General features: G+C 37.3%; 1 protein-coding gene across 1 annotated transcript in view; it reads right to left on the reverse strand.

The window, feature by feature from the left end:
• LOC150109067 (protein HID1) overlaps nucleotides 1-22,000 on the reverse strand; it is a 423,878-nt gene that overhangs the window by 222,413 nt on the left and 179,465 nt on the right. Inside the window, exon 7 of the mRNA XM_090405286.1 lies at nucleotides 12,057-12,111. Coding sequence (XP_090261412.1) covers nucleotides 12,057-12,111 — 55 coding nt within the window. The remainder of the gene's footprint in view (nucleotides 1-12,056; nucleotides 12,112-22,000) is intronic.

Below are 22,000 nucleotides of genomic sequence, written 5' to 3' on the forward strand. Positions count from 1 at the left end.
TCTTACCACTCTGTTCCTTGATTGCTCACCTGCATCCCTCACTTACCTGCTGTCCAGCATCACTCCATCCCTGGTTCCAGCACTCCCTTGCATTCTTCTCGTTCTCTCTCTCTTTCTCTGACTGTTTCCATTCTCTCCTCTTCTATCATTCCCATAACTCTCTCATTCCCTCTCTTCTACTGTTTCTATTATCTCCTCTTCTATGCTTACCATACCTATCACTCTCTCTCTCTCTCTCTCTCTCTCTCTTCTACTGCTATTCTCTACTCTTCTATAATTCCCATACCTCTCTCTCATTCCCTCTCTTCTACTGTTTCTATTCTCTCCTCTTCTATGATTCCCATAACTCTCTCTCACTCCTCCTCTGATTCGCCTTGATTTATCTTTTCCATTCACCTAATCTCATCTTTCATACTGCTCATCTCATTCCTGAGACATTCCACTATCTCTTTCAGCTCATCTCTCTCTCTCTCTCTCTCTCTGTGTGCAAGTTAGCCACTCTTACTCGCCATTCATCCTCCCAATCATAACCATTTCCAAAAACTTCACAATCATTCAAGCCTTCCGCACTCCCCACTCTTATTTTTTTCATTCATATTTCACTGCTCGTTATTCTCACCTATCACACTATTCGTCTCGCAAAAATCTCCCACTCCAGATGCAACAAGGTTGAATATCCTAACATTAACATCTAACTCACTGTATTCCTCCCATTGCCTACATTTTAAGCATATACGCACCCCCCCTTCTCTCACCCGCCACAAGCCCTGCATGCTACAAAATCCTTTATTTTGTAATAAGAGCAGGCATGAAAGGTGACTCAGTTGGTAAGAAAGCAAAACTACAGTATGCGCAGAAATTAGCAAATCAGGCCAAGAAAAACCCTAGAGAGTTTTATATATATATACATTTATTGAGGTATTTAGTGAACATTTTATAAGGGTATTTCATTATCAAGAAAAACTCAAGTGTAAAGGACATAGGAGAGGATGGCTTAACTGTCAGCAAGCAGGGGGTATATGAGGAAATAAATAAGCTTGATGTCAATAAGGCAATAGGATTTGAGAACATATCATCACATGTCTTAAAGGAACGTTCCATGGAATTGGCAGTAGTTTTGGCATACCTGTTTAATAAGAAACTTACAACAGCACAGGTTCCAAGAGAGTGGAAAGAAGATAAAATTGTTCTACTGCATAAAGGTGGTAATAAGGCTGTAACTTCAATTTATAGGCCAATCTGTATATCTGGAGTTGTTGTGAAGGGAGAGATTGGTGAGAAGTAGGATACAGAAATGGGATGATAACTACAGTATTCTCTGTGGTTATCAGCATGGGTTTGTTAAAGAGAGCACTTGTTTTACTAACTTACTTATGCACTATAGCAAGGTGACAAATACCTTGGACAGGGGAGATGCATATACAGTGGATTTTGCATAAACTTTTGATAGACAGCCACATGACAAGCTGTTAAATAAATTGAAACAGATGGGATTAAATAACAGACTACTGAGTTGGATCGGTGACTCGCTGTCAGATAGTTATCAGAAAGTTGTATATGGGGGTGCAGTATCCCAAATGAGGAGGGTCACTAGTGGTGTGCTGCAGGGGTCTGTATTAAGGACAATGTTGTTAAATTTGTATATTAATGATATCGGAATGGGTTTATCTGATGATATGAAAGCTGTTTGTAGATAACATTATGGAAAATTATGGAGACAACAACTGTGTTAGAGCAAAACTTTAGTTTAATAAAAACCAAAATGAACACTCGAGGTTTCGACCTTCATATCAAGGTCATCATCTGGAGCATACACATATATGCAAAGAAACAAGCTGCACTCCTGAGATATCAGGAGAAAATTTAGCTTGGATTAATTCTAAAGTTTCCTTGAGTGGGACATTTGTGAATAAGGAGGAGACATCAAAGCTGACCATTATGTCAGTATGTTGGAGTGTAAGGTTTTCTATGCTAGCTTTGAAGTGGGCTGAGTTTTTTATGTGCGATGGTGTGTTGCCAGTATAGTGTGTGAGCGCTTTAGCCAAATGTTTAGCTAATTTGTATGTTGGGGAATCAATGCCATCCACTATGGGATGTAATGGAACATTTTCTTTATGTATTTTTGGGAGTCCAATAAATATAGGGGGAGGGTATAGAGTTAGACGGCTTTAATCTGTTGGTTTCTACAGGTCAAAAAGCGACTTTCTTAAGGAGCCTGTGAAGTTTTCTGATTTGTGAGTTGGTGGGATTGTATTCGATAGGGAGGTAAGTAGCCCGATCTAATAGAAGAGCATAATAAATTTAGTTTAATCCTTTATCCAAGTGTGAGCAAACAAAGTTTGCGCACGAAAGTAATTGCATTATGGGAGATACTTAGATAGGAGTGTTGGTAGCTTGTTCCACCTTTGCAAGGAGTGCTCTGGTGTTGTACCACCTTACCCCAGTCCTGAAGATACTTTCAGGCGCAAACTTTGTTTGCTCATACTTGGATAAAGGATTAAACTAAATTCATTATACTCCAACCAAGTGAAAAATAAACTTTCAACATCTAATAGAAGAGCATTAATCTTACCTGTGTAGTCCTTTTGGTTAAGTTCTACAATTGCATTTCCCTTATCCGCTTTGGTGAAAACTATTTCTTTATTATTACTCATTTCCTGCAGAGCTTTATATTCCTTGTTGGATATGTTGGTTTTTGGTGGTCTTGCTTTGGAGAGGACATAAGCTACATCCAATCTTACACTGTTGGCGATTTGATTTGGAAGGTGGCAGATTCCGCGTTTGATCTGGATCATAATATCCTCACTAGGTATTTTTCTGGGAGCAATGGCGAACTTGTGGCCACGTGAAAGCACGTTGAGTGCTTCAGGCTTCAAGGTGACCGAAGAAAGGTTGATTACGGTGTTGGTAGGAAGTTTTGGATTGAAGGAAAAACAACCGTATGGCTTTGTTACGTTGATGATGTGTTCGCTATTTGGCCACATGGCTCTGATACACTCCTCTCCTTCTTAACACACTTAAACAACCAACACCGCAGAATCAAGCTCACCCTGGAAAAAGAGGAAAACATCAGCCTCCCTTTCCTAGACACACTAGTCACCCGCCAACCTGATGGAACCTTGGTTTTCTCAGTTTATAGAAAACCCACCCATACAAGCAGGTACATTCACCAACAATCCTCCCCCCCCCCCCCCAACAGGGCTAAACTAATCTGTTCTAATGACATGGCCCTAAACACTGAACTAAATCACATCCTGAACACTTTCTCAGCCAATGGCTACCCCCCCCCAAAAAAAACCAAAAAATACTGAAACCTACAAACCACAACCCCCCCCCCCCCCTCCACAACAAGGATTACTCTAAATCCATCACCATTCCCTACATACGAGGCACCTCGGAAAAAATTACCAAAATCTTAAAAGAAATGACTTGACCTTCTGTTACACACCATACAGAAAATTGGCATCCCTTATCTGCTCCACTAAAGACCAACAACTTCCCCTAGACCTACCTGGTGTGTACTGTTAAGTTCTGAATAAAACTAAAAGTAGTTAACTTTAATTTCTTCAGAACTTCAAATGCATTTTTAAACTTTGCACATACTGATATGTCAAGCAGGTTACATTTAATGTAAAGGTGCCAGACAATTTAGTAATTTTAGAATTCTGTTATTTATCCCTTAATATTATAATGTATTTTGTTGTAATTAAGTCCACTGCCTAAGTTTTGTTAAAAATAACGAGTGTTTGTGCACCACTGAGTGAAGGTCTAACGGGTCAATGATCGATTGCCAGAGGCAATGCACGTGCACCAGAGTATGCATTGACCATTGACCATGAAGGGAAGGCACGCGACTAACCCCCCCCACCACCACCACCAAAGTGATTACTAGGGGAGAATGTGGCGCTAGTGAAAGGGATTGTCTTTGAAGTGAGCAAGGAAAGAAAAGGATATGGCATAGTTCGAAGTGTAGGGCTGAGTGATTTAAAAAGGCAACACAGTGCCGGACCGGGGCTTTTTCTCTCGTTCATCGGATCTCCAGCCAGAGTCCCTTGCCAGTCAGTTGTCAGCTCTTGTGGGAGCCTTTCTCTAACTGCCCCGATGTTCGTCCTGATTTCTTGGGCGAAGCATCGAGCCACAAGCAAGGAAGGAATGCCGAGCAGTCCTTGAGAATCTGCCGATAGAAAGTTCGTTCAGCGGAGCTGAAGGTCCGGTATACGGTATAGACAGTCAAGCTTTGCTTAAACCTAGTAACCAGTGAAAGATAAGCACGTGTCTTCAGTGTCCGAGATTCATCTAGCCCGCGTCTGATGAGAAGGAAACTGCAGTTGAATGGAACCAGAAACAAATCTGAAGGTGAAGCTGTATCGAGATGTGTATGATTTTCCAGCAGATCCCAACTGGGTGGTAATGTAGAAACTTTTTCTTTGTTCAATGAAAGTGTGCAGAAGGAGTTATTGTAACCTTTACAGAACGTTTAAGACTAGAATATTGTGATTTTGCATAAGGACTCTAGAAACCTAGTTTAGAGAGACAGACTAAATTCCAAGACATGAATTTAGAAATTAGAGCATGACCTGAATGTCTGCGAATTCTACCTTAGTAGAATTGTATCATTTATCTTTGTATTGCTTTTGTTTGAGAGTTATGTGGATTTGATACCTATACTTGTTTGAGATAGAAATTAGAGAAATTGAGTGGGTGTAATTTATCTGAAATTGATTTTGAAGTTAATGTATGACAGAGTTAATCTTAATAGTGTTGAGACATTAGCCTTTGTTTCACCTTTGTTTGAGTGCCATGTGGAACTGTTACCTAAGCTTGTTAAGAAAGAATGAAAGAGATTGAGTGCTTATGATTTAACTTAAATTGATTTAGAAGTGAACATATGTCTGAATTATTCATGATTTGTATTTTGTTTAGTGCATAATTAAATATTTTCTTTTGATTTAACAACTGTCTTGCATGAAATCATTTTCTACTGCACCCCCCATAAAAAAAATCAAATCACAGCGGGAGGTATTTTGGAAGGGAGGTCACGACTGTAAATTGAGATAGGGATAGATTGAGACTTGAGTTATTTCATATAAGTTGAGAAAATAAGGATACAGTTCAGAGCTCGGTACTGGTTCTTTGATTCTTCACTGGTTGAAAAACTAGAACTTAGGGTAGCACAACTAAATAGAAATTTTCCCTGAGTTCAAAGTAAAAACCAGCATTAGTTCAGAAACAAAGGAATTGCCATTGTCTGGTGGGAATCTCTTTGCTTTAAACCCACGAACCACATGCTTATAGTAAAATACGGTTAAGAGAAAAAAGTTAAGAGAAAAAAGTAGAATATAATCTAGAAGTGAGATAAGAGAAGGAGACGTAATTAACCAAAAAATAAACATAACTATAGAAAGGGGAGGGGAGTAACAATACCAGGTCCCTTGCAGCTGTAAACTGTCTTACTTTGGCCAAACAGGCAGGACAGCAAATATCAGAATTTCTGAACACAAGAACTACATCTGTTTTCACAAGTACGGCCATTCTGGTCTTGAAGACCATGCTCTGGATACACACCACAGAATACGGTGGAAGAAAGCTACAGTAATACACCGTAGCAAATAAAAATTCAAAAGACTATTTATGGAATCATTCTCAACCCTAAGAAACTCTCCAAACCTCAACAAATTTGGTTGTATGAGACTGCCCCAAATTTGGGAGGCTTACATCAGCAGACCTTCAGCCCAACGGCCAAGAACACCTACTTAGCCTGCTAGAGGGCACCATCAGGACTTTTAGGAGAACAATAGCTTCATCACTTCATTCTCAGTTACTGTGTTGTAGTGGCTACGTGCACGTGCCTTTTTTTGTAAGTTCCTTTTGAAGATGGTAACGTGACATTGCTGAAATATCGGAAATATTTATTAAAGTATAATTTAATTTATATTCGTATCTACGTTGTCAATTCCTTAAGTCATTCAGTAATGCGTAACAAATGTATAAGCCTGTCGACGAGAATTAACATCATCCACGGAGATGCGATCGCATGGAAGGCCCGCCAATATGATAAAGTGAAGTTGAAGTTGTCTAGACAATTAAATCGTCCAACTTTCCTAACATGCTGCTGAGATAATCATGTAATCACGAATTGTATAAAATTCAAGCACCGTTTTGTTTCACAAAAAGCTCTCCGTATATATAACCACGCCAGCTACGCGTTGCTTTGGGAACAAATCGCCACCACGAGGTTTCTTTAGCGGACATTAACAAAGCTATTCGTGCTTTTGAAGAAGAGCTTTCGTGCACTTTAAATCACAAGCTTTAGCAAGGTCATCTCTACCTATAGGAGTTGCCAAAGGAGAGGCTCCCACTGAAGAGACCTCAATAAAGGTCGAAACTAGTCTGGGGAGTGGCCCTTCCCTTAATGCATAACATTATACATATCTGCAAGGAGATGTGTTTTGCATTATGGGAGTGATGATACTGAGATAGGAGTGATGTTAGCTTGCTCCACCTTTGCAACGAGTTTCCTGGTGTTGTACCACCTTACACCAGTCCTGAAGATACTTTCAGGTGCAAACTTTGTTTGCTCACACTTAGATAAAGGATTAAACTAAATTTATTATAGTCTAACCAAGTGAAAAATAAACTTTCAACATCTTTCTCTAAATCCAGAGTAATTTAATAAAAAGGTGGCACACCATTTGGCAACTCCTATAGGTAGAGATGACCTTGCTAATGCTTCTGCCTAGTATCCCCCACTTGGGCCTGGCTCCCACTGACGAGACTTCAATAAAGGTCGAAACTAGTCTGGGTAGTGCCCCTTCTCTTAATGCATAACATTATACATATCTGCAAGGAGATGTGTTTTGCATTATGGGAGATACTGAGATAGGAGTGATGTTAGCTTGCTCCACCTTTGCAATGAGTTGCTCGGTGTTGTACCACCTTACCCCAGTCCTGAAGATACTTTCAGGTGCAAACTTCATTTGCTCACACTTGGATAAAGGATTAAACTAAATTTATTATAGTCTAACCAAGTGAAAAATAAACTTTCAACACTTACTCCCTGTATACTCTTTATTCTGCACTAACATGACGATGCTGCTATCTTCAATAACACATCAATGAGACTTTTCTTATCTCTTCTGTCTCCTTTCCATGTATATTTGTGCATATATTGGAACATGGTATTAGTCCATATCCTGAACAGAAATACAACAGGTACTTACCATTATTAGCTATGCCCATTTCTCCAAATTTTCCAAATGCATTTTTATTTTTCTGGTATTCATTTCCTACTCTGCTGATTATATTTCCAACAAGGACTAACTTTTCTTTTTTCTTTATATCAGCTGCTTTTTCAATGATGAAAGAGCAGCTGATATAAACTATATGATGTTATATTCAGGCAATGATATTTCATCATTGCCTGAATATAACATCATATAGTTATTATTTAAAAGAATCTCACCTGTTTTTATCTTCTTTGTTTCAGTAACACCAATTATGTTCACAAAGCACTTCTGTAATCCCTCTCCATTGATAATTCTTTTCACTTCTTTTCCGTTAATAATCCTTATGTTTATGATGCCTATCTTAAATTCCTCTGATGTGAAGTTTGAGTTTGTATGAGATCTTTAGTCTTAATGAAGTGCTGTGTGTTCTTAATGTAGGAATGGAAAGACCCACTAACTCCTGGTTGTTGCTAGCTCCTTAGTTAAATATTTGTGGGCTGTCTACACCATTTATGATTAGGTGGAGTGCAGTATACATTTTACAATGAATGCTGTACACCATTCAACATTTGAAGAGAGTTACACCTTGTTATTTATCTGTTTCAAGTTATATCACTAATTAATTCATACCTCTCTCAATTTTGCTAAAGCATCATTTATGGTCTAGTAGTGAAAGATGTAGACTCCGTTTTACTTGTAAGAGGCTCTCCTTAATACCTCTGCAAAGCTAATCACTATTATTAGCTTTGCCCTGATATTTCTTTATTTACTTTACTTCTCTAATCTTCCCAGTGATATTGGTTGCATTCAAGTAACTAGGATATAACTTTTTATGCTAATTATTATTATTATTATTTGACACCTCCAGGGAGTCCAAAGACTTATCGAGGGAGGGCACCTGCTCTACAACTCTGTCTCCACCACACCAGCTGACCTCAACTACACCAACACCGTCGACCACCACCACTAGTTTTTCCATAGACAATCACAAACATCCATGCCCACGACGGGATTCGAACCCGCAGCCTTATTGGCTGGAGAGCGGATATGCTAACCACTTGGCCAGCCAAGCTGGCAATAGCATACATATTTAGAACTGTACACAGCTAGTAATATATGCATGCCACTTTGGGAAAATCAAATGAGAGGATTACTCCAATAGAATGTGTCAAAGTACTACTGCTTCTGTCATGCATTTTATTCAGTTTGCAGACATGCCTATCTCATTGCTAAATTCATGAAATAGAAGTAATCATATGTATATATATATGTGACTTTTTAAAATAGACTGGAATGATTTCTAGATTTTGGAAAAGCTGAATAATAGACAAATTCATTCTTTACTGGAACTTAATTCACATAGTTTTCTAAAAATTAGATCTTTTTGAAATTAAATGATGTATACATGCTGCTGTACAAACACCACCCATTTCTTGTTTTTGTTTACCACATGGTTCAGTGACAATTGGGCAACAGAGACCAGTTTATCGAGAGACCAGCCAGTTAATTTAAAAAGACTTTTATACACATAAAAATAAAATTGATAAAACAAAGATAAAATAACTATACACTGTCCATATAATGTTCAAATTTTAAAAGGCTTTATTACACATCATCATCATCATCATACGTATCAAGGATTTAGGCCTAGTATGGCCTGTTCCGGCCTTAAAAGTCATCGTTGAATTGTTTAAGAGGACGTCCTGGTTTTCATTTTCCTAATGGCTTGTACTTTAAGGCTTGTTTTGGTAATCTTTCTGTTTTCATTCTTTGAACGTGTTCCATCCATTTATGTTTATATTTTTTAATTTTTTCAATTACTGGTTCTTGGTTAAATTCTTTCATAATATCTTCGTTTCTTTTGTGATCAAATAGGGTATACTTTGCAGTTTTTCTCATAAACTTCATTTCTGCTGTTGTTAATCTTTGTTTGTCTTTTTGTTTTATTGTCCAGATTTCGCTTCCATACATTAAGACCTGTAGGGCTAATGTATTGTATACTTTTAGCCTGGTTTGTTTTTGAACTAGGTTTGGTTTAAATATAGAGTTAATTACTCCTGTTATTTTTAAATATTTTGCAATTTTTATGTTTATATCTTTTTCATTTTCATAAGTGATCATACATCCTAGGTAGTTAAATGAATTCACCTGTTCTAAGATCTTGTTATCTAATACTATTTTAGTTCTTGCTGGATCTTGTCCTTTAAAGGCCATAGTTTTTGATTTTTCCGTTGCTATTATCATACCATAATCTTTGGATATCTCATTTAGATTTAAAATAGCTTTCTGTAAGTTATCTTCAGAATTTGTAATTATTATTTGGTCGTCTGCAAAGAGGAGAGTGTTTAAGTTAACTGTAGGTGAAAGTTTAATTCCTTGATGTAAGTTTTTACTACATTTTATTATTATTTCATTTAAGTAGATATTAAAAAGAGTTGCTGAGAGGGGACATCCCTGTCGGACCCCTTGGTTTATCTCTCTTGTATATGATAGCTCGTGATTTAATCTTATTTGTATTTGATTATTTTCATATATACTTGTGACAGCTTTTAGGATATTATTTGGTATTTGTCTTTCTTTTAATATGTTAAATAATCTGTTTCTTTTAACTTTGTCAAATGCTTTTTCAAAGTCAATAAATGCAATGTGTTTCTAAATTATATTCTCTTCTTTTCTCTATTATTAATTTTAGGCAGAAGGCTGGGTCTATACATGATCGTCCTTTTCTAAATCCATTTTGTACCTCTAGAATAAAGTTTTCAGAATATTTCATTAGTTTGTTATTTAAGATTCTGCTATATATTTTGTAACATGAATTTAGTATACTGATACATCTATAGGTTTTAGGGTCATCTCTATTACCTTTCTTAAAGATAGGAATCACAATTGCTTTTTTCCATTCTATTGGGGGGATACCAGTTGAGTAAATTTTATTTAAAAATAATAAGAGTCTTCCTTTGAATCTTGTTCCTGCTTTATTACACATAAAGGAAAATTCTTCTGATGAAAAAGATAAAATTATAAAATATCCACGTTAGGTCCAAGTTTGAACAAGTATTAATAACACATAAAATGATATAAACCTTTTTATGCAGATGGAACAAAACTGTACCTCTAAACTCTTTATGTGGAGTAGAAACTGACCAGTGTATTTGCATTCTTGATACCATGCAACCACATTCTTTATTCATTCATTTCTTGCTACAATCTTCTTCCATATACCTTCTTCTTCTCTGACTAGGAAGGAAGGAGCAGCATCATGCTACTCCTTCCTTCCAATGAAATTATCATTCAACTGGTCTAATAACAGTTCAAATACTTCCACATCACTGAGAGGTGAAAAGTCGGTCTTATGTCATTCCTTTTACTGCACTGTCATCTTGATTATATTATATGGCTCTGAATCCCAGCTTCTTGAACTTTCCAGTATATTGAAAGTCCAGATAACAGAGATGTATTGAAAAGGATATCTGTGGTTGTCTGTCACCCAAATGTACTGTTGCCTAGTTGTCCGTGAACCTACCAACATCTAATATTATGCCGATGTATGATTTTAATCTGTGCCACATATCTATAAAACTGTTATGAGTTAATCGTTGTCTGGTATACATCCCTTGAAGACTAGCACAACATCATTAAATATTACTAGGTGCCTATTACTAGTAATATTTACTATTATTACTATTATATCAGTAGCAAATGAATAATTTTTACTCAGTCACTTTTCTTTCTTGCCTCTTCCAACAGACCTTTCATATCCTCTCTCATATTATATTTGTCGCTACTTAAATCATTAGTTCCAACAACTACATCTCTTTTACTTTACTTTTCTGTTTTTCTACTTTTCTACTTTTCGTGCCCAGGAAACAAGAAATGGTGACTCCAATGGCAAACACAAATTTTATGATTGAATCACTGTACCATATTACTTCTTTTTTACTTATATTTTAAATGACTTAACTCATTGTTGATATTATTATTATTATTAGAAAGTTTAGTACTTTCTAATAATTCTTCTTGTTCTGATCATTTTGTCCAGAATAATTTCTTTTATTCTGGACATTTCCAATGTTAGATTATCCTCGGTTATATTATCAACATCACTGCCACAACATTTCTGCTCATCAGGACAAAGGTTCTCCTCACTGTTAACTACATTAACTTGTGCATTAGTCATTGTATTGTTGTGGCAAGTTTTTGGTGCTATTTTTAAGACCATTAAAAACTAACCATATTTTTACAATTATGTTACTAAATGCACTAATAAAATAAATCCACTAAATAAATAAAATAATATACTTAAAGTACACCAATTAATCTAAGACATTCAATAAATCAACAACCAGTTAATGTGGTACTCTGCCAAATGAAATATATCTGCCTTAAAGCATCTGAAACTCTGATTTAGTATGACCAAGAGAAATTATGTCCTCACCATTAATGGAATTTAATACTTAATTTCTTATGCAATTTATATCTGGTTTATCCTTAGAGAGTAGTACCCATGTTTTGGTTTAAAGGAAGAAACAGATGTCAAAAAATAATAATGAAGTAATTTTTATTTAATTAATAAGCCAATATTTCACACCTTGGTCACCATAATATCATCATACACATAAAGATAAGAATGTACATGTATGCAAACAGAAGAAAGGCAAACAACAGAGTGATTACTAAATAACATATGTCTAGTCTTAAACAGTGTCATCTAGGGTTCTGTTTCCCAACATCCTGAATTTGAGACTTAACACTAGTACTGTTACAGAGATGGTTAGCTATTAACTCATAGATAATCAAAGAAATTAAAATTTATTATGAAAATGCAGTCACCTGTTGTCTGCAGAAGTGAAATGCTGAATCCATTTATTTGGTTGCTGATGAGCATCTACAAAAAAATAAATAAATAAAACAAAATAAATAATAATAATAATAAATACATAAATGATAACTGAACAAACCTCGAGCACTTTATTATTTTAAATGATTTAAAGATAACATTATATTAAGTCAGAGATGGCAACCTCTAGCCATCGACCCTGCTGCTAATTGAGTGCATGAGCTACATGAAGAGCATGCACGCTCCACAGTGAATAGTCCAAAAGTGAATGCAGGAAACTACAGCCACCTATGACACTACAGAAAACACCATTATAACAAACTACTGAAAAGTTCCAGCCAAGGCACAATACTATGCTAAAGGAAATTCACTCAAGCAAACTATCCACTATAGCAGTCTTCCACTGTAACAAACTAGCTTCTAGCTCTCCAATCCAATAGAGTACACATTCAAATTCCACAGAGGTATGGATGTTTGTGATTGTCTTTAGATGGAAGATGAATTTCACTGCCCAGTGTGAAACTACCTTCTTGCTCCAAAATTTCCATATTTGGTCTCTTGAGCAGGATTTTGAGACTATGTAAAAAAATAAATAAAAATTGAAAAAAAATTCTTAGCCAACCAATGGTACAATGTACTATCTGTTTACAAAAAAACCTTTCACAAGTGACAGTCACATAAAAAAAAAAAGCAGCTGCTCTTGTTATTGCAGTCTTGGAAGAAAGAGGAGGAATGATGGTGGCCAGTTCAACAGAACAATGTCCGTGAAAGTAGAAGCATATACGACATACAGAAGAAACTGAATATCTATGAGTGATTTGAGTGACTCTATAGTGAGAAGTCAACAATTAATCTGACTATCTTCTTCTGAAGAGCATCAAGTAATTACAGGGAGTTTTCATTGTGCAACTCAAAAATGTGTAAGTGAGAACGAAGAGCAAGAACAATTAAATGGTAGTCAATTGGCTGACTTTTGTCTCTCGTTTTTTTTTTTTTTTTTTGGGAGTGGGATGAATATAGGCCTATTTCCATGCTGGTGCTAAAGTGGGGATACTTTTAAAGGGTGATGCCAGTAAGTCAGTCTTGTCTGTATGTGTTACAATATTATAAGTAACAAATGGATGTGAAAGAAAGTGTTAAAACATGGATGGGCAAAAGTTAAGCCCAACTGCCCTGGCAAGGGACCAGAGGTTTAACTGCCATTTGAACAGGAGGCAAGCCTGCACATTTAGTCTTTTCAAAACTGGATTGAGGTTGTTGTTTTGCAGTTGTTGCAGGTTATATAGATTGAGAAAGTTGGGTGGATGTTGTTCCATAATGAAGAAAACTTCAATGAGGTTGTGGTCTGAGTCACCAAGAGGAAAAAGCAACATCTATAATGTATCTAGAAGGAGAGCTTGTTAAGAAGTTAAAGGTATTTGCAAAATGGTGAAGACTGTCAGTATTCTGTTGGGAAAGATGGAGAAACTGTGTTAGTTCAATGCTAATGAAATGCCTTGGCATACCTGTCTTCTTGATCAATGGAATTAGAGAAAGGGAAGCCAGTTTGAACTGTGAAGTTGAAGTCCCCAAGGAAGATGACCTAAAATTTGGGTATTTTGACTGCAGAAAATCAGGTTTTTTTGCTTTTTAGAGATAGGTAGTGTCAAAGAAGTCACAGTAGTTATCACAGTTTTTGAAAAGCAATAGAGACAGATGATAGAACAGTCTGGTAGGTAAACTTTCAACTAAAGTATATCAGATGGAGAGATTCAAGGTTTTCCATTCTCTGACAAGGAATGTAAGTTCCCATAAATACACCTGCACCATTCTTGTGGTGGAAGGAATTTTGTAAAGTATAGTTTGGTAACTGAGATTAAAATGGTTATCAAGGTAGCCAGTTGAGATTCCATTAGGAATAATTAATTTTGGTGTGATTGACCATAAGTCGTGGTGCACATTGTTAAGTACATTGTATCTATGTGTTAAGGCTTAAGTGATGGGAGGACATCATGCTGGAGGTTTAATGGAGTATTATTATTATTATTATTTGTACCTCCAGGGAGTCCAAAGACTCATCGAGGGAGAGCATCTACTCTACAACTCTGTCTCCACCACTCATAATCCATCAACTGACCGCAACTTTTGCAGGAGGCAATGGCTGACTGTATACCTAGAGTTCGAATAATAAATCAAGTAGGGGTTAAATGGATGAATAACACCATTAAGCTCGAGCTGCAAAAAAAGAAACAACTGTGGAGGGAATTTAAGGAGAAAAGTGACCTACAGGCTCACGAACAGTATAAAGTGCAGGCTAGAAGAGTGACGAGCATGGTAAGAAAAGCAAAAGGGGATTATGAAAGGAAATTAGCCATGCAAGCTAAAGAGAATCCCAAACAGTTTTTTCAATATGCTGCAAGAGAAAAACTGTATACGGCAGAATGATTTTAAGGAATGCCGATGGTAGAGAGGTCACTAAATCAGTTGATATGGTGGAATTACTGAGTGATCACTTTGCAAGAGTATATCATCTAGGTGGTGACATGAAAGGAATGAAGGAACCATCAGTTTATATGGGAATTGTGGTGAATGAAGTAGAGGTGAATAGTATATTACAAAACCTTAATGTGAATACATCTGTGGGATTGGATGGTATACCAGCACGGGTCTTACGTGAAGCGGCTAAAGAATTGTCAGTGCCCTTGTCCATTTTGTTTAATTTGAGTCTCAGGTCTGGGTTAGTCCCGAGGGGGTGGAAAGAGGGAGAAAATAGTTCCACTGCATAAAGGAGGTTCCAAGACTGCTGTTGTAAATTACCGACCGATCAGCATATCAGGAATCGTTGTCAAGGTCTTGGAGAAAATAGTCAGGAGGGAAATACAGGATTGGATAGATGAAAATGGGATACTGTATGGGGGACAGCATGGTTTTGTCAAGGGTAGATCATGCCTCAGTAACTTGCTCAAGTTCTATAACACATTTACGGCTGAACTGGATAAGGGTAATGGGTTTACAGTGATTCTACTGGACCTTACTAAGGCCTTTGACAGGATACCACATGGAATTCTAATCAGTAAACTGCAGCATATGGGGATGCATATAGGGTTGGTGAGATGGATAGGAGGGTGATTGATGGAGAGATATCAGAGAGTAGTTTATTCAGGGGCTAGAGTCCAAAAGACAGCATGTGACTAGTGGTGTGCCACAGAGTTCTGTTCTTGGACCACTACTGTTCAATTTGTTCATTAACGATATAAAAAAGGATCTGAGAGGAACTGTTCGTTTGTTTGCTGATGATGCAAAGTTGTGTAGAGCAATAGTGAGTGCACAGGATGTCAAAATTTTGCAGGATGATGTGGATAGTTTGGAGGACTGGGCTAAAGAGAATGGATGTCAATTTAATGTGGTAAAATGTAAGGTTATGAATTTTGGGGTGAAAAGATTAGTAGCAGTATATCACATTGATGGAACAGTACTCCAGGAGATTGATGAGGCCAGGGATTTGGGAGTGTTGGTGGATAGGGAGTTGAAGTTTAGGGGCACATTGCAAAAGTGGCTAAATCAGCTCATCAAATCACTTGGTTGCTGAAAAATACTTTAACAAGCAGAGACAAACAGGTTATTGTTCCTCTATATCTGAGGGATAACTACCTCAGACAGTATGTAACAGAGGGCACAAGAGGATTAAGGGTCTTGGATTTGGTCATCTCATCGGAGGATGTAATTATCAATGAGGTATCAAATCATCCACCAATTGGTGAAAGTGAACATGAGGTGATTACTTGGGTGGTTGCCAGCAGTGCAAGGACCCCTGTGAAAAAAGGGTATATGTGGAACTACAAGGGGGGTGATTATGAAGAGCTCAGGAGACAGCTTGCAGGTGTAGCATGGAATGAGGAGTTAGCTGGAAAAGAGATCAATGCAGCTTGGGGGATTTTCAAAAAATATTTACTGGATGCAATGTCTAAATGTATACCACGGGTGAGAAGTTTAAATAAGTTAGGTGTGAGATGGATGAATAAAGAGATTAAGCATGCAATACAGAGAAAAAGGGCATTGTGGAGGCAGCATAAGAGAAGTGGAAGTAACCAATTTCATGAGTTCTACAAAGACCAGGCAAGGAGAGTGACTTGGTTGGTGAGAGTAGCTAAAGAGAGGTATGAACAGCAGTTAGCTAATGAAGCTAAAAAGAATCCTAGGGAGTTTTTTCGATATGTAGCCAGTAAAAGAAAGAATGATTATGGAAGGATGACATTGATTGGAGGAAATGGTATAAAGACAGCTGTTGCAGAATGTGTGGTGGAGATACTTAATGAGCAGTTCATAAAGATCTTTCAATCTTGTGAATGTGACTTCATGGAGAGATTGAGAGCAGTTGATGATGGGGAGGAGAGACTGACTGTAAGTGAGCAAGAGGTGTTTGGGGAGTTGAGTAAACTAGATGTAAATAAGGGTGTGGGACTTGATAATATATCACCGCGTATTCTGAAGGAATGTGTCAGAGAGTTGACACCTGCCTTGACATATTTTTTTAATACGAGTCTTGCACTTGGTCAAGTCCCTAAAGAGTGGAAGGAGGGCAAGATTGTGCCACTTCATAAAGGAGGTGATGGAACTCAAGCATCAAACTATAGGCCTATCTGTGTGTCAGGTGTTGTGGTTAAGTTGTTGGAGAAGCTTGTGAGAACTAGGATCCAGAGTTGGGTTGACAACAATGGTATAATCTTTGATGGACAGCATGGATTTGCTAAAGGGAGGTTGTGTTTTAGTAATCTACTTACTTATTACAATAAAGTGACTGCTTCCTTGGACAAAGGAGAAGGATACACAGTAATATACTTGGATTTCGCAAAAGCTTTTGATAGAGTACCTCATGATAAGTTGACAGTCAAACTAGAGCAGATGGGGTTGGATATTAGATTAGTGCATTGGATTGGAGACTGGCTATCTGATAGGTATCAACAAGTTGTGTATGGGGGTGCAATATCCAGGAAAAGGAAAGTCACTAGTGGAGTGCCTCAGATATCTGTTTTAGGGCCATTACTATTTAACTTGTATATTAATGATATTGGCAAAGATTTGGATGGAGATATTCAGTTGTTTGCAGATGATGCAAAGTTGGGACGAACCATAAAGAGTAGTGAAGATGTTGTGGCCTTGCAAGAAGACTTGAATAAATTGAGTGATTGGGCAAGCAAATGGGGATGTGAGTTCAATGTTGCAAAATGTAAGGTTTTAAAATTTGGAAAACAAAGATGGGATGCAGAATTTATGCTTGGTGAGAATATATTGTTGGAAGTATAGGAAATAAGAGATCTGGGAGTGATAGTGGATAAGGATCTAAAATTTAGGGGACACATCGCCAAAATTGTGAAGACAACACAAAGACTTCTGGGAATGATGAGGAGGACACTGACGTGTAGAAGTAGGGAGATTCTTGTTCCATTGTATAAGGCTTTGATTAGGCCACACATGGACTATTGTGCCCAGATTTGGTCACCTGGTTTTCAGAAGGATGAAGAGATGTTGGAAAGGGTCCAAAGGCGACTGACTAAGGTAGTTTCTGACCTCTAGAATGTCGAGTATGAGGAAAGATTGAAAAGATGTAATTTGCAGAGTCTAGTGGAGAGAAGGAAGAGGGGAGATATGATAGAGACCTACAAGTTGGTAAGGGGTTGTTATAGGATCAATGGTGGAGAAGTTCTACAGCGAATAGTGGGAGATCAGGGGAGAACCAGAGGTCATCCCTGGAAACTGTATAAAGAGGGTGTGAGTAGGGGAATGAGAGGCAGGTTTTTTTTGTGCAGAGTTGTGAATGATTGGAATGCCTTGCCTGAGAGTGTGGTGTCTGCAAGGAGTTTGAATGTGTTTAAGACCCGGTATGATGAGATGTGTGTGAGATAAAAGGACCTCCTAGATGAGTCTTTGACTCCATGAGGTCTTGTTTAATAATAATAATAATATCGAGCCTTGATAAGACCCCATCTAGACTACTGTGCCCAGATATGGGCGCCAGGGTTTCTTATGGATGGGGAGGAGGTGGAGAGGATCCAGAGACGAGTGACCAAGAAGATAGCAGGTCTATGGAATGAACCTTATGAGAACAGCTTGAAGATTTGTGGGTTGCAGAAATTGGTTGATAGGCAGAAAAGGGGTGATATGATTGAGACATTCAAATTACTGAAGGGTTTCTATAAGATTAATTCAGAAGATATTTTTGAGAATAGGATTGGTGATGGGAGGACTATTGGCCATACATGGAAGCTGGGCAAGAGCGTGGTTAGCAGCAGTGTTAGAGCTAGGTTTTTTACTTGGAGAGTGGTGAATGAGTGGAATAAGCTGCCAGAGTCTGTTGTGGGTGCCATGACTGTAAATGAGTTCAAGGCGAGGTATGATAGATACTGTGTGAATGTTGAATAGTTGTTCTTGACATGATGTTAGAGCTTCCCTCGATGAGTCAATGGACTCCTTGGAGTTGCCCGTAATAATAATAATAATAACTACACCAACATCATCTATTGCCAACCACTACCACCACTAGTATTTCCACAGACAATCACAAACATCCATGCCCACGGTGGGATTCAAACCAGCAGCCTTTTGGCTGGGGAGCAGATACACTAACCATTCGGCTAGCCAGGTTGGTGACTTCCCTACCAGCCAAGGTGAAAGAAATAGACAGACCACCCTAGCATTTTTTCATAGATCAAAACTTTCAAAATTTTTCAAAAGGCATGTAATTAACCTCCTCCACATTAATCCCTTAATGGCAACTTTAGAGCATTAGTGGATTAACTGTTGTGGAGCGACCTTTGTGTCACTTGTCTTTACACGCCCTGTGTTACTTGTAATTTCCTTTAATGTCCTACAATATATGACCTTTTATTGCTGCACAATTTATTTATTGTATCTTTTGGCAAAAATAAAAACGAATTTCACATGTGCGAAAATAAATAATTAATCCTGAAATGACACAGATCAGTCTATGTAATGAATCTATTTAGTAGTAGTAATTTGTTGTCTTTTATTCTTCAAATCAATACAATGGAACAAGACAACACTTTACTGACGATATAAAAGCAATTTTTTTCCTTGAATTTTCAAATGTTTATTTGCACTGAAAATATTATGTCAAATATTTATATTTTTCAAATAACATTTATTGAAATAAATATGAACTTTTGCTTTCTTTCCTTACAAAATACTATTATACAGATTGTGACATTTCAGTTTCAGAAACAATTTTTTTTTCGTTTGTTTTTATGAACAAATGATGTTAAACTGCATTACTTGGTTTCCAATTGTGAATATTTTTTAGTATCAAAAATTTATATCCAATGATATTTCAGGGACTCTGCCTTTGTCTTCTGCTTAAAATTGCAACAGTTTTTTTTTTTTTTTTTTTTTTTTTTTTGTAGAATGCGCATTACTATAATATCCAGTGTGTAACCACTGTAGATATGTTGAAAATATAATATAAAGGAATACAGAATGATCAAAATGTATGCTCATTTTGAAGATTTGCTAATGCTTCCCCCTTCTCATCTCTTGGAACTCAATTACATAACTACTCTAAATTTCTACTGGTTAGAAAGTTTTCACAGACAGTATTCAAAATCTATTACTTCATTTTACCATTTTAACAAAAGAAATAAGGCAATAATATAGTACGATCAAAGCTTGTAATCTTGTACTATTTCTTTGCAATCTAAAATCAGCTATCTGCTGAAATTATTTTAAGTTTCAGAAATATTATGCAATATTTTTGCCATGTAAAACTGTTTATATACATCCCACAAAAAAAGAAAGTTCGGTAGTGTTATTTGTGTTTCTTTTTCTTAAAAAATTCTAAATATTACTACTTCTACTGCTGTTGGTTGCTATTTCTGAATAATCTATCAGAAATAATCTATAATAATCCTCTCAGCTGGAAGAAAAGCTAAAGGCTTAGATTACTCCTACTGCTATCGAGAAAGAAAAGAATCCATGTGTAGAGGCTTAAGTGCTGTGAAGACATCATGTTGAAGGCTTAATGGATTGTATACATCACTCAGAAAGGATTAAAACAGAATTTAATACTTATTATATTTCGTCTCAGTCACTGAGACATCTTCAGGGATTACAAAAAAACTAATGTAACATATACACAAATACCACACAATACGAAGCCCAACCACATGGGTGACTCTAAAGTCCTATCTAGGTGGAGCGCCCTCTAAAGGTGGTTGTAGGTGGCCTGGAATGTAAGGTGAGATCTCAGATGATGTGTTTTCCAAATCTTAGGAAGCTTAATGCAACCATATTTAAGATTTGGTTGATTTCTGAGAGCTGCTGCTGATTCTAAAAATAGTCTCTCTTTTTTGAATTTGCTGTGGTGGAGCATGGTAGTTTTTTTCCCATGAGATCCTGTGGGTTGTATCCAAGACATGATCAGCCAGGCCTGACTGACCATAGTCGTGGTTGCAGATGTATGACTTGTGTTCCTCTAGGCGGATGGTTGCTGATCTGCCTGTCTGTCCAAAGTACGGCAGCTTACAGGAACAGGGTACCTTATAAATTCCAGGCACTAAGAGAGGAGGGAGCTGATCTTTTGTAGAATGGATATGGGTAGCAAGTTTGCAGGCTTAAATGCTGTGTGTGTAGGTTGTACTTTTTTTAAAATCTTGGCTATTTTTTCAGATGTGCCACAGATGTCGGATATGGTGATGGCATTTCTAAACTCTTTCTGAAGAGAAAACCAGGGAATGGTGGAGGAACTGATTATTTTTTTACTACTGTGATTGCTGTAGCCATTGGAGAGGAAAGTGTTGTGTATGTGGTCAAGCTCAGTTGTAAGCGTGGTTCCACTGGAACAAAGATTGTGGGGCTATCTTGGTTAGAGTTTTAATAATACCATATTGTTGAGCGGGGTGGTGGTAGTGGGAGAGTTTGTGAATGTATCTGCCTGTGTGTGCGTAGATTTTCTATATACAGTGAAGGAAAGTGTACCGTTAGGAAGGTGTGTAACTAAGGTGTCTAGGAAGGGTAAACAATTGTTCTTTTCCTTTTCCATCGTAAACTGGATTCTTGGATGTAGGCTGTTGAGGTGACTGAGGAAGGAGTCTAATGTGTCTGGACCATGAGTCCAAATAGAGAACACATCATCTACATATCTTAGCCAGATAGAAGGTTTGAGAGGGGCTGAGTCTATGGCTCGTTTCAAAATTTCCCATATAAAAATTGGCAAGGGGGGGGGGGAACCCATTGCGGTTCCTTCTATCTGCTTGTAGATTTTGTTCTTCCAAGAGAAATCACCAGAATTGATGGCAAAGGAAAAGAGATCTAAGATGTCAGAAGGAAAAACGTTTTCCAAGAGTGTTAAGGTATCAATTAAGGGAATATTGGTAAACAGTGAGGAAATGTCAACACTTACCAATATGTCTGCGTTATTTAAAGTTAGATTTTCTATTAGGGTTTTAAAATAGATAGAGTTTTCTATATAGGATGTGGAAAGTCCATTTAAGCGAGGTCAGAGAGTTGGCCAGCTGTTTTGACAGTTTGTAGCAAGGTGTATTAGTGGCATCTACTATAGGTCTTAGTGGGGAATTGGGTTTGTGGATTTTTGGTAAACCGTACATTCGGGGGGAACAGGAACAGAAAGGTTTAGAGTTTTTTCGTAATGTCCGGAGGCCAGAAAGATACTTTTTTAAGTAAGTTTTTAATTTTTTAACTTGTGTTTTTGTGGGGTCGTGTTCTAGTGGGATGTAGGGAGAGCGATCTCGGAGGATAATCTACATTTTTTAATTATATTTCGTGGCATTACCCTTATCTGCTCTGGTGATTACGATACTTTTTTCTTTCCATAATTTCTTCAGAGCAGTGTGTTGGCAGGATGATAAATTACTTTTTGGAGGCAAAGACTGGGCGAGGATGTTGGCAACATCAAGTGTGATGTTATTTGCTATCTCCAGCACTAAGC

This window comes from Typopeltis vanoorti, chromosome 2 (genome assembly GCF_054136105.1).
Source record: "Typopeltis vanoorti isolate ZY-2024b chromosome 2, IOZ_Tvanoo_1.0, whole genome shotgun sequence".
In the NCBI taxonomy this organism is placed as follows: domain Eukaryota; kingdom Metazoa; phylum Arthropoda; class Arachnida; order Uropygi; family Thelyphonidae; genus Typopeltis; species Typopeltis vanoorti.